This window comes from Eriocheir sinensis, chromosome 5 (assembly GCF_024679095.1).
Source record: "Eriocheir sinensis breed Jianghai 21 chromosome 5, ASM2467909v1, whole genome shotgun sequence".
NCBI classification, from domain to species: Eukaryota; Metazoa; Arthropoda; class Malacostraca; order Decapoda; family Varunidae; genus Eriocheir; species Eriocheir sinensis.
The window spans coordinates 11,707,039-11,720,915 of record NC_066513.1 but is presented as its reverse complement, the minus strand read 5'-3'; the positions used below and the strand labels follow the sequence as shown (position 1 = coordinate 11,720,915).

General features: G+C 43.4%; 1 protein-coding gene across 1 annotated transcript; it reads left to right on the top strand.

The window, feature by feature from the left end:
* Positions 1-4,437: 4,437 nt before the first annotated feature.
* LOC126982975 (uncharacterized) lies at positions 4,438-13,202 on the top strand. Its single transcript, XM_050835347.1, has 4 exons — positions 4,438-4,862; positions 6,335-6,488; positions 12,819-12,920; positions 13,173-13,202. Exons 1-4 carry the CDS (start codon positions 4,438-4,440, stop codon positions 13,200-13,202), a joined length of 711 nt encoding a protein of 236 aa, XP_050691304.1.
* Positions 13,203-13,877: the final 675 nt, after the last annotated feature.

The following is a 13,877-nucleotide window of genomic DNA, read 5'->3' as shown; positions in this document are numbered from 1 at the left end:
AGGTAACTCTCGATTTACGCGAGTATTGTGTCCTTGAAGAGGTCGCGTAAATCAAAAACAATGTAAATCAAACAAGAGGTAGGTTTCTGTCAAAAAATAAATATTCACTTCATTCAGTGGAGAGAGAGAGAGAGAGAGAGAGAATCCATATCACCAAGATATCCACTCAGGCACTCAGCCTCAGCCTCATTCGTGTGAGGTAGAAATGAGGGACACCATGAGCGACTGGCTAGTGTTGGTACCGGTACCGAGCAGTCTGGTACCGGTACCATACCGTATAGCTGGTACCGTTAGTACCGGTACTTACCCACCCCTATTGTTGAGTAGCGTGGCAGTGTGGGTAGGGTACTGTATTGTTGTTTCAGTGGCGCACGGGAAGAACTGAGCTCAGCTGTGTGGCCGCGGCGCCGTGTGAGTCCGGTTGCGTGAGACATCTGGTGGCCACTCCATAAAGTATCGCGTATAAGTGAAAAAAACGTGTAAATTAAACATTTGAATGGATTTTGGACACCGCGTTATTTAAAAAATGCGTAAACCAAACTCGCGTAAATCGAGAGTTACCAGTACTTTATCGCTGATAACAAAATCGGGTTATCGGCCATCCGCTACTTATTTAAATATATATCAGTATCATCGTTACTTTTGTAACCAAACTAGCGATAATCGCTACTTTTTTCTGCCTCAGAAAAATAAACGCTGTCCTCCCTACTGCGCATGTGTGGCCCGGGCACCTGGTATTGTATGAAAAAATTTTGGGGTATGAAATATCTTCGGTGAAGAGATTTCATACTTAGATCATCAACATTAAAACACTAGGTTATTTTTTTCATTAGACTCAAAAATCAATATAACAAAGAGAAAAATCATTTAACTTTGCCCCAAAAATGATTATTCTCTGTCTCAAATTTGATATTCCTTATTCGTTTGTGAGCATGCCATGGTATTGAAGGCACCCGGTGTTGTGTTATTTGGTGTCCCATCGTCAAAAGTTGGCGCTTTTGTTTAAAAACACTGGTCTCTCGTGAACTGCACATGTTCAGACCAGTAAGCGTAGCCCTGTACAGTCTCACAAAGCTTTTTAACACATTAAGAGTTGCTGGAAGGTTGAATCAGACATACAGTACCACCATCCTTGCTGTTTCTAGAATGACATTCTGTAAATATAAATACAACTCGTACAGAGTGTCGGTCTGGAAACAGCGGGGATGGTGGTAGTGGTACTGTATGTTTGATTCAGCCTTCCAGTAACTCTTAATTACGGTTAAAAAGCTTTGTGATACTGTACAAGTCTACGCTTGCTGGTCTGAGCATACACAGTTCACGAGAGACCAGTGTTTGTAAAGCTTTTGACGGTGGGGACACCAAATAACACAACACCGGTTCAGGCGTTTAATTCTAGTATTTCCGTCCGTAGGTACGTGTCAACGTGTGATTTTCAGGTTTCATAAGTTTTCTAAAATATGGATAATGAAAATTTGAATTCATCTATATTTTTTATTTGATATATTAATATAGTATCGTTTTCGTCTATCGGACTTATCGCAAGCTTGTATCGGAATAGTGGGTTTATATCGGTATCGGTTATCGCCTATATTTGTGTCTCCAGTTAACGAATATCTGTTATCACCGATAAGGTTTTCCATTATCAGTTATCGATTATCGGGAATAAGGTTTTCTGTTATCGTGCCCAGCTATGGTCATACCTCGGTTTACGAGTTTAATTCGTCATGGAATTTTGCTCGCATACCAAAACACTCGTAAACCAAAATGAATATCCCCATTGAAATTAATGTGAATCCCATTAATGCATCCCTATCAAAAAAGTATTCATATAAAAATTATTTTGTTATTTTATACAGAATTAAAGTAATTTTGCTAACAAATAGCCATGATAAATAATATCAAACACAAATCAATGTGCTACGGTTGTTATGAAGACTCCCGCACCCACTAACTATGCTCAAGGTGTAGGCTCTTTTTATATGAAATAGGTTGAGTGTTGGTTAAATCAGGAATGGACTTAGTACTGCATGGCAGGGAACATCCAATGGGAAAATATGGAAAATGCTTGGGGTGGCATTTGATGATGATGAGTTGCAATATTCTATTTAGTGATGTGATATTTATTTTTTACAAAAATTGCCAGATATGTGTTTCCTCCCTCATCTGGTGATAAGTTTGTGTTTAATGGTGTTAGGTTATGCCAGGCAAGGTTTGTCCTTTTATTTGGTGTCTCAGTAATTGCATTTTCCCACTTGCTAGGGGGAGAAAAGCAAGAAGAAAGTAGATTTTTGCAAAAGAAAAACAAATGAGGCAGTCAAAGCTCTTCAGAAGGAGAGCCGGGAGCATTCGGGACCATCTAGAAAAGCATAATTTGATTCATGATTCACAGCATGGGTTCACTAAGGGTATGTCTTGCCTTACCAACCTGTTGTCCTTCTACACTAAAGTAATCGAGGCGGTTGACCGAGATGAAAACTATGACATATTGTATCTAGATTTCAGTAAAGCGTTCAACAAAGTTCCCCATCACCGGCTCTTACTATAACTACAGGCTCAAGGCGTAGGTGGGAAAGTTTTGAACTGGATCAGGGCGTGGTTTAGTAGTATAGTCCGGCAAATCTTAAGTGGCGGCTCTGACGTAGACAACCCGCTAGACACTGGTGCTATGTGTCCAACTGACCTCGCACACCGTGCCTCTCAAATCCTTCTCTCTCTCTCTCCCTGTGTCTCTCTCTTTCTCTCTCACTCTAGTATAAAAACAAATATGGTTTTTATGATTGATTCTCTATTTGTGAGTGAATACAAAGAAATTTGTACAACACTTGGCAGCATTGCCACCGCAGCGTTGTCAGCTCAACTCAACCCAACACACCGCAGTTGCCAGTTGCTCTGCCTGCTTTAATTATCGCATTTCTGCCATTTTTTGGTGTGTGTCTGCCATCTGCCATACAATGTCAGCTATATGGCATAATTATGATAAAATATGGAGACTGTACATATATATTGAATGCCAGGACCGTCAAGCAAATTCTGATATGAGTCATATGCAGGTGAATGGTGGGGTTCCGCTGGAGATGGCCAGGGAGTGAGTGAGCTAAGAACAGTAAAATATTACACTTTGACCTTACTTCCACACCACCTAAGGGGTAAAGAGTCTTGGTGCGTTGTTTTTAAAGAGGTTTATTATTATTATTATTATTATTATTATTATTATTATTATTATTATTATGCATTGTCGTGCACCATACTCCCCGAATCGAGTACACCCCCACTTTTCTCGCGCGCACACACACGCACACACACACACAGAGAGAGAGAGAGAGAGAGGCACGGTGTGCGAGGTCAGTTGGAGACGTGGCAACAGGGTCTAGCGGGCTGTCTACGTCAGAGCCGCCACTTAAGATTTGCCGGACTATAGGAAGCAGAAAGTGCAAATCAATGGTAAAAAATCTGTATGGGGCAGTGTTGTGAGTGGAGTCCCACAAGGGTCGGTACTGGGTCCTCTGCTTTTTATTATTTACATCAATGACTCCGACACAGGAATTAGTAGTGATGTCAGTAAGTTCGCGGATGATACCAAGATCGGTAGAGTAATCCAATCAGACAGGGACGCTAGCGTTCTCCAGGATGACCTTGACAGACTGTATGATTGGCCGGGGAAGTGGCAGATGGAATTCAATGTCGGGAAGTGTAGCATTCTGAGTGTAGGCAGGAATAACCCCTCACACAATTACTCCTTAAATAACACTCCTCTAAGCAGGTCTGGGCGAGAGAGACTTAGGAGTCCCAGTGAGCGCTGACCTCCGTCCTAGGGCTCAATGCATTCAGGCTAAAAATCGGGCAAACAGAGTACTGGGTTTCATCTCAAGGAGTGTAAGCAATAGGAGCGCTGAAGTCATCCTCAAACTTTACTTAGCACTAGTTAGACCTCATCTCGATTATGCAGTTCAGTTCTGGTCCCCCTACTATAGAATGGATATGTTAGAATCTGTACAGAGGAGGATGACAAAGATGATTCAGGGGGTGAGAAACTTGCCTTATGAAGACAGGCTGAAGCATTTAAATCTACACTCTAGAAAGGCGAAGGTTGCGAGGAGACTTGATCAAAGTCTATAAATGGATGAAGGGCTTTAATAAAGGGGATGTCGATAAGATTTTGATAGTTAAAGAGCCAGGTAGGATGCATAGCAATGGTTTTAAGTTAGACAAATACAGATTCACCAAAGACATAGGCAAGAATTGGTTCACCAATAGAGTAGTGGATGAATGGAACAGACTCGGGAGCCATGTTGTGGGTGCCAATACCATAGATACATTCAAGAAGAGGTTAGATAAAGCCATGGATGGTGAGGTAATGTGGGGTTGAGTGTACAGGAGCTGCCTTGTATAGGCCAACCGGCCTGTTGCAGACTCCTTATGTTCTTATTTTGTGACATGACTAAGCCTTCCATCCTCCATGCAGATCGCAGTTCCCCGCGTTGGGTGCCATCCATGTCCACACTCTCCCCTCTTCCAAGCTGTGCCAATCGGCGGTACACCCCAGAACAGTACCGATTGGCCCTCAAGGCAGTGTGTGAGGATGGCTTGACTGCTGCACAAGCTGGAGCACTCCACGGTGTTCCCAAGAGCACCATATGGCATCGCTTGTATGCCAGTAAACGCTCCTCCTCATCCACCCCAGCAAGGAAGACGCCCTACCCCTTACGACGCCACGCTCCTCCTGGTGACTCATCCCGCAGCAAAAATTCCCCGTACCACTTCCGTCAACAACGCACCTCTGAGCTGACCTCCCTGGCCAAGCATGGGAAGAGTGCCACCTCCTCGCAGGAAGTCCAGCAGAAGAATGCTGGAGACACAAGGTGAGTGTGACAACAGCGAGCTGTTGAGGCTCATTTTTGGGCTGGTCATCAACAATGGTTTGCACCCTAATTATTGCTTTTTTCAGCTTTTTTGCAGTTGTTTTTAGCTTTTTACAATCTTTTAGAGTTGCCAAGTACTGTATTTGATGGCTTATAAGATGCACTTTTTCAAAATAAATGTCCCCAAAAATCAGCCTGCGTCTTATAAGGTCAAGGTTCAGCTTTGGGTCACTGGCTAGTGAAGTTTTAGTGCTGCAGTGGCACTTCAATTAAACCGCAAACCTCTCCGCAAACGTAAACAAGATGGCGATTGCTTCTACACCAACAACACAACTCTTTTCCAAAGTAACAGTATATAACATTAGTACTTATCACTTTCATATAACACCAGTCAGGAAGAAAATTTAAGTGACAATGCTTGACCATGATTGTACTTAAGCAACCAGCGGACAGTTGTACACCAAACCTGATGACACACGCAAGACACACTTTCTTTTGTTATAAAAGTGTACAAAATATTTCAATTAAAAAAACGATATAGAGAATAAATAAAATTTATTTTCTCGCTTCCTAATGTTTTATAATAACTAGAATTACAATGTAGAATAATACAAAAAATATAATGTACAAACTTTATACCTGTTACCCCTTCTGACAATGTCGCACCATGTTTGTTTACTTCTTAAAGCTACTCTTGAGTTTAAGAAGGACCAGTTCTGGTAGATTCCAGCAAATATTAAGGGTGTTAAATGTAAAATATTGGGATTTAATAAGGATCTGAATACATATGAAACTTAAAAAATGATCCGATAGTTGGGAGGGCTAAGTGTGTCAGGCGAAAATTCTTCACCTGACACTCATAGTTTAAACCCGTTTATTATTATTATTATTATTTCAAATGCCTGCCCGAATTGGGGGGTGCGTCTTATAAGCTGTCAAATACGGTAGCTTCTGATCACATGCTTGGAGTGTCAGGATACACTAATTGTACAACTTTCTTGTCAGGTAGAGTAGCATGTTGCTATGTGAGATTTCTGTGTTTACTAGAAGTTCTCCATCACATTCCTATTTTCTTCCTGGTTTCTTTTATTGTTATATGTTTTATGCTTGTGTAGTGCGGCGACTATGCCTGATGAACGAGCCTCCCATAACCCACTTAGCCAGTGGGGTACCTCTTTGGCCAACTCGTTAAGGAGTGGCTCTCCTGTCACGCTGGTCGTGGGTTCAGTCCCAGGCAGCCGGTGAATACCCTGAGCTTGATTAATTTCTCGTGTGTTTCGATACACACAGAGGACGTGTTGGAAAATAGAGAAAATAGAAAAATAAAATCCCGGGGCATGACACTTGGACTGGCAGGATACATTGGTTGTACAACTTTCCCATCAGGGGGGATAGCAGGTTGCTCTTCATATTACTGAGTTTACCCAAAGCACTCCATTCCATACTTATTCTACTTGCACTTCTCTGTTCAGCCGGAGAAAGGTTAGCGGTCGGAATCGGGACAGGAGTGGCCTTGGAATTGGTGGCGATGATGCCTGCTGCTTCTGTGGCAGTGCAGAGGACGATGAGTTGATGCTGGGCAAGATGTTTGTGCTGAGGAAGTTTAGGATGCACTACTTTTGCCTGGTAAGTATGTGTGTTTTTACCAAGGTTTTTCCATCTCAGCTCAGTAAGTCATTGCATTGCACACAATGGCAGCAGCAGTAGCCCTTTACCCTCAGCCTTTATTGTGACGGCTGTTTCTTCACCCTTAGTCTCTCTATTGGGATGGCATGAAGTGGGTTGCTGTCTTTTTTTGGAGGGTTAATGTGTTGATGAAAAAGTGGCTGTGATTAAAAGAATTTCCTGCAGGCAAAAATTTGTTGATAGATTTTCTAGTAAAGCATAAAGGTGCTCCTTGAGGCATATGGTATGCATTTTTTTATAGTTGTAGATTCAATTCTGTATGGCTCAGGAACTTGCCTCTAATCTACTCTGGTGCCCTTTCCTTGGGACTCCATTAACCCCTTCAACACGAGGACGCGTATACTGCGTCCTTGCATGCCCCGTACCATATCCGAGGATGTGCATACTGCGTCCTGGCTCACTTTAGCCAATATGCGAGTTATTTTATCTATATATTTATGCTTACATCTCAAAATTATCAATTAATTTGTTTCTCTATGTGCACCATTTAATTTTGCATGTTTTCATATATAATACATGATGATTGTGTTGAGTTTATGGCTGAAAACTTGTTATATTCAGTAGTGACATTTGAAATTTGGCGCACGCAGCGATCCCGGATACAACGTGGGGTGCTGTTTTGGCCCGGCCGTAGTGAGTTTCTTTATGTGCACCATTTAATTCTGCATGTTTTCATATATAATACATGATGATTATGTTGAGTTTATGGCTGAAAACTTGTTATATTCAATAGCAACATTTGAAATTTGGCACATGCGGCGATCCCAGATACGGCACGGGGCGCTGTTTTGGCCCGGCCATAGTGAAGGGGTTAAGGCGGGCGGATACGGGGTATTTTTCGAGGAATAAATTTAAAATCGGACAAATAGAGGTTTTCAACTCATTAGGCCTGGGAAGGCATAAATTATCATGTGGTGAAGTTTGTTTTCATAAAATTAAAGCCCCTCCCTCCTGGAGTCCATTTTTTAATGTCCCGCGCTGTTGCGGCATAGCCGGACACACGTCAACATATGCAGTATCATTCAATGCTTGTATACAGTACCCTCGCGAGTTTCGCGCTCGCTTCGTTCCGAAGGTATAGCGCTAAACTTGAGGATCGTGAAACTCGAGGTATTGAAAACACTAAAGAAGTGCTTATTTGTTCTGACCTGTGGATTTTATTTTATTTTATTTATTTATTTATTTATTTATTTATTTATTTATTTATTTTATTTTATTTATTTTTTTTTTTTTTTCATGTGGCCTATGGCACCGGTAGACTATCCATCTGGGCCTGATGGTTGGCCCCGAGCCCGTCATGGCACAGGCAACTGTTTATAGTGGTGTCATTGTAATTGGCTAATGCTCCCACCCCCCCCCCCCCCCCCCAGAGCTCACTTTTTTCCTCCCTTACTCCCTTGTTACAGGTAACTCTCGATTTACGCGAGTTTGGTCTACGCGTTTTTGAAATAACGCGGGGTCCAAAATCCAAATGCTTAATTTACATGTTTTTTTCCACTTATACGCGATATTTTATGGAGTGGCCACCAGATGTCTCACGCAACTGGACTCACGGCGCCGCGGCCACACAGCTGAGCTCAGTTCTTCTCGTGCGCCACTTGAACAACACATACCTGTCAAGCTACTGTGGTGTCTTGCCATAAGATTTTGTGTTAGAGACCATAAGTTTGTGTATAAAAAATGTAAGACTTGCCAGGTATGGTTCCGATGGACTCAAGCAGGGTGCACGAAGTACCTCCTCCTCCCCCCTGCACCCCCCCACCACACACACACACACACTAACCGTAACAGTAACCGTTACTCAGCACGCTCACATGAATTTAAATATGGTGCATACAATATATTTCAAATTGTTTAAAACAAACATATTAAAAAAAAAACCGCAAGCGGAGAAAAAACGTTTGATTTTCAACTTATGCCATAAGACTGGAAAATCACCGAAATTACGTAAGACTTACGCAAAAAACGTAAGACTTGACAGGTATGACAACAATACAGTACCCACACTGCCACGTTACTCAACAATAGTAGGAGGCAGGTACCGACTAACGGTACCAGCTATATGGTACGGTACCGGTACCAGACTGCTCGGTACCGGTACCAATACTAGCCAGTCGCTCATGGTGTCCCTTATTTCTTCCTCACACGAGTGAGGCTGAGACTGAGTGCTTGAGTGGATATCTCAGTGATATGGATATTCTTTCTCTCTCTCTCTCTCTCTCTCTCTCTCTCTCCACTGAATGAGGTGAATATTTATTTTTCGATAGAAACCTACCTCTTGTTTGATTTACATTGTTTTTGATTTATGCGACTTCTGCAAGGACACAATACTCGCGTAAATCAAGTTACCTGTATCTCAAAATACGTACCTTGGAAAAAGTAAGAAAACAGGAAGAGAGAACGAGTCATTTTAAAGCCACAGGTGAAGTCTTACGATTGGCTGAGCTCTGAAAATACACTTGTGATTCACTGGGAGTCCGATGACGTCATCGCTGGCGCTAACCCAATCAGCGACCTCACTGCCTTAGGGTGGTGTCACACTGGCCGTTTTCCTGTAAACGTTGTGGCTATTGGCAACACCCGTACGCCCATCCGGGAGTGAGTTGTTGGTTGTCCGTAAGCTGGTGTCACACTGGGTCTTTTTCTTCCCACTGCGTTGGCGGCAGCTTGGGCAACCGGCAACTTTTCCAGGTGTGCGTACACACATAAGGGGAAATTAGAAGGGTGGGGTGGGGTGGGGGGGCAGAAGGGAGAGTCAGGTCATGTCATGACACACACACACAGACACACAGAGAGAAAGGGAAATAAGAAGGGTGGGGGGAGGGAGGGGCAGTAGGGAGAGTAATGTCATTTGTTGACCTGAGTCAGGTCATATCCTGATCAAAGCCCTGATCTGACTCTCCTTTCTGCCCCTCCCTCCCCACACCATTCTCATTCCCCTTCTGTGTGTGTGTGTGTGTGTGACCTGACCTGAGTCGGGTCATGTTTTGACCAAAGCCCTGATCTGACTCCTTTCTGCCCCATCCTCCCCACATCCTCCTCATTTCACCTTGCGTGTGTGTGACAGGTATGGACCTGACCTGACCTGAATCTCCTTTCTGACCCTCCCTCCCCACACCCTTCTTTCTCCTTGTCTTCATCCTCTCTATCTCACCTTTCACGAGAGGGGCTCATAACCAGAGTGAAGCTACACACCTCCTCTCGAGTCGGGGGCTCGCGTGGTATTTAGGGCTGCGCTGAGGTGAACCAAACGCGGCAAGGAGGAGGCGGCGGGAAGTTCAAACACGGTTAACGTGTTAATAAGTCTCTCTCTCTCTCTCTCTCTCTCTCTCTCTCTCTCTCTCTCTCTTGCCATAACCACAATGTTTAGAGGAAAACGTCCAGGGCCCGGATTCATCAATCTTACCAGCCACGCCCCCGGTATCTCTCACATTTACCGGAGCGCTACCAGAGCTGCGGCATCTTTCAAATACGGGATTCATCAACGGTATGGTAACACTCCGGTAACTCGCAGCCTAGCAATGATTGGTTGGGCTGGATAGGCAATCACGTGCGACCTTTGATACTGCATTTCAGCTTTCACGTGTCGGGGTTTTTTTTTTTTTTTTTTTTTTTTAACGTTTGTTGCCTATTGCGCCGGTAGGCATCTTCCCGGTGGGGCCTGATGGTCGGCCCAAGGCTTCTTCCAGGTGGGGCCTGATGGTCGGCCCTGCCCGTTCTGGCGCAGGCGAGTGTTTATAGTGGTGCCATCTTGCATTGGCTCATGCTGCCCCCCGGAGCTTGTTCTTGATTCGCTTGGACGGCTTCCTCTAGAGTCCGGGTTGATGGATGGTCTTCAGGACAGCATGTGGGTAGTTTTAAGCCACTCGGCGGTGACTGAAAAATCCGAGTGGTAGCGTGAGGATTCGAACCCACGTCGTCCATCACGCGGCGAATGTGGGTCCAGTACGCTACCAGTTCGGCCACCGCCTACCCAATTCATAGACTTCAAAATCAAGACGTGTATTGTACAGGGGTAAATTCTGCCTTAAAACAAATAATTAGCATGATAATCCCTCAATTAGATGTGTTTTTTACGAATGAATGCACGTTACTTGTATATTTATCCTTGAAATAAAAATATATTCGCTTATGTAGCCTATATTCTTAACTTTTGTATGTTACCTTCATAGTTTTCCGTCGCTAGCGCCAGCAGCGCGCCTCGCAATCACAAGAGTGGGTATTATTTTAATGTTTGCCCATACTCACCCCTCTCAACCAAAATTGGCTAGGGGGCCATTGTCATCATGCCTCACTGGTGCAGCCAAGCAATGGATGTGGGCGTGGGAAGCTGTGGCTGCTGAGGTGAATGGCTTGAGTGGCTTCATGAGGAGTGTGGAGGAGGTCAGAGCAAAATTCTATGACGTCAAACTCCACAGCAAGAATATTGGAAACTTGAGACAGGAGGTGACTGTCACAGATGAGAACATTATTCCCTCTGCAGTGTTTTAACAAGCAGGGAAAAGTCATATGGGTGGACAGTTCCACAGACTTACATACTATAGACTGTGGCCCTGCAAGTGAAGCCGGCCTGAGGCCGTGCACTGGTGTGCCCAGTTCCTCCCAAACCGACGACTTCACACACCTCACTCCATCCCCATTTCCTGACCCCGACATTCATTTTTGAGAAAAATGGAGACCACCATCATCTTCCTGAGAAAATTCTGCATCACACTAGCATAAAATTGTAACAATAATATATAAATACACATACAAAAATCAAAGTTAAATGAATAGGGAGTTCACATTTTCTTTCATTTATTTCTCTTCAACTCCTTCGTACTCAGCTGGTTTTCGTCACATCGCTTTTATAAGCCCAGATCCTAAATCTGCATGCTTTCTTGCTTCTGATGGTGTAGGGCACGTCACGAGGTAAAAATATACATAGGCTCAAAATTGCCTCCGAACGTGAGCCGAGGCAGTGTCTACTCACTTACAACGCCTGCGGTAACTCAGTTACGGGTGCTTGGAGCCGCAGTAACTTTTGGCCTTACCACGGCTCCGGTAAGTGGTTGATGAATGTAGATTTACCGGGTGGGTGGAGATACTGTGAAACTTACTAGACAGAGGTCCGGTAAATGGTATGGTGAACCCTGCCCCAGTGTGATACAGGTAACTCTCGATTTACGCGAGTTTGGTTTACGCGTCTTTGAAATAACGCGGGGTCCAAAATCCAAATAAATGTTTAATTTACACGTTTTTTCACTTATACGCGATATTTTATGGAGTGGCTGCCAGATGTCTCACGCAACTGGACTCACACGGTGCCGCGGCCACACAGCTAAGCTCAGTTCTTCCCGCGCGCCACTTGAACAACAATACAGTACCCACGCTGCCACGCTACTCAACAATAGGGGTGGGCAGGTACAGGTACTAATGGTACCAGTACCAGTACTAACGGTACCAGCTTTACGGTACGGTACCATTACCAGACTGCTCGGTACCGGTACCAATATTAGCCAGTCGCTCATGGTGTCCCTCATTTCTTCCTCACACGAGTGAGCCTGAGGCTGAGTGCCTGAGTGGATATCTCGGTGATATGGATATTCTCTCTCTCTCTCTCTCTCTCTGAAGTGAATTTTTTTTTTTTTTCGATAGAAACCTACCTCTTGTTTGATTTACATTGTTTTTGATTTACGCGACCTCTTCAAGGACACAATAGTGATCATTCTCTTTCACTCACACCATGCCACTCCAGGATAGGGTTAGCACGCCTAGCTATGAATCCTCTGCCCCGGGATCGAATACCAGCCCAGGTTGGCTCACACCCCACCCAGCTGTTCATCCTCCCTCTCAGGCTTGTCAATAAATGTGTCCCTAGGGGAGGTACACTCACGACTTGGGTGTTGCATTTGCCCTGTGTTCTGGGCTAATGAGTTCTTAGCCACCACAGGCTCCATGACCTACATTGCAGACTTTTATCCTTGTTCCATAACTGGTTCTGTGTTATCATTTGCCAGCTGTTCTCTGCATGTTCTAGGGATGTTACTGCACTCAATTCATTTCTCATACCTTTTATTTTTTCTATATTTAATCTTATTGATATTCTTTTCTTTTCATTTATTTATTTATTTTATTTATTTTTAATTTTTATTTTTTTCATCCCAAACCATGCCATAATCCCTGTAGACTTTCTTGAAGAGTAGTGGAAGTTGTTTCCATCAGGTTTTGAAATGGATGATTTTCTAAATTGTCAATTTTTATAATTATATAAAAATGCTTTCCCCTCAGTTGTTTGCCAGTGGACTGCCACAGAACGGCGATGACGATGAGGGCATTCTTGGCTTTCTGGAGGAGGATATCAAGGCAGAAATTCTGCGTGGACGGAAGTTGGTGAGTCTAGGCTTGTAGTGTTTGTCATTGCCTGTCTGCCTCTGTGTCAGTATGACTGTCTGTCTCCTTTCCTATTCCTCTGTCATTCCCTCTGTCTCCTGTTTGTTATTTCCTCTGATGGTGGAAGTGATTGTGTGCCTACACTCATGTTAAGTATTTTTGTTTGCTTGTTTGCCTCTTCCTCTCCTTTTGTTGGAACATTTATTTGTGATGAACTTATATTGCTTGGAATTCACTCCTACTTCTTTTCAGGCAGGCAGCCAGGCTAGTAAAATTATGTAGTCAGCAGCCTTCTCCAAAATTGACAAGATTTTTGCATGTTTAGAAATCAATTAGCAAATATTATTATTATTATTATTATTATCAGAACTATGAGGGAGCCCCAAAGAAGAGTCAAAATGACTATAACCCCAAACGTGATTGGGTCTCTGTAAGGAGGGCCCAGCATAGCTATGGATATGAGATAGGGTGTTTTAGAAGAAAAGAATTAACCCTACTTTTGAATAAATTAGATGAACAGGAATTAACAACCTCTTCTGGAAGAGAGTTTCATAGTTTCATTAGGGCAGGGATAAATGATCTTGAAAACTGATTAGTATTGCATCGTATATATGAAAAGCTCTACTATTAAGGGATTTTGTGAACCTAGTAGCACGAGCATGATTAAAAGGTGGGGGATGTTTACTATGAAGGGGATGGTCATTAGTACTAACAGTTTTATATAGAAATGTCAAGCTTCCTACCAAACGGCAATGCTCTAATGTAATACAGGTAACTCGATTTACGTGAGTTTGGTTTACGCATTTTTGAAATAACACGGGGTCCAAAATCCAAATAAATGTTTGATTTACACGTTTTTTCACTTATACGCAATATTTTATGGAGTGGCCACCAGATGTCTCATGCAACTAGACTCACATGGCCACACAGCTGAGCTCAGTTCTTCCCTCGCGCCAC

Bases quoted from the DNA above. Each gene is read 5' to 3' on its own strand.
- LOC126982975 (XM_050835347.1), top strand. From the start codon at position 4,438: ATGACTAAGCCTTCCATCCTCCATGCAGATCGCAGTTCCCCGCGTTGG. The intron at 6,489-12,818 runs GTAAGTATGTGT...CTTTCCCCTCAG, and splicing joins GGATGCACTACTTTTGCCTG to TTGTTTGCCAGTGGACTGCC. The intron at 12,921-13,172 runs GTGAGTCTAGGC...ACTTCTTTTCAG, and splicing joins TTCTGCGTGGACGGAAGTTG to GCAGGCAGCCAGGCTAGTAA.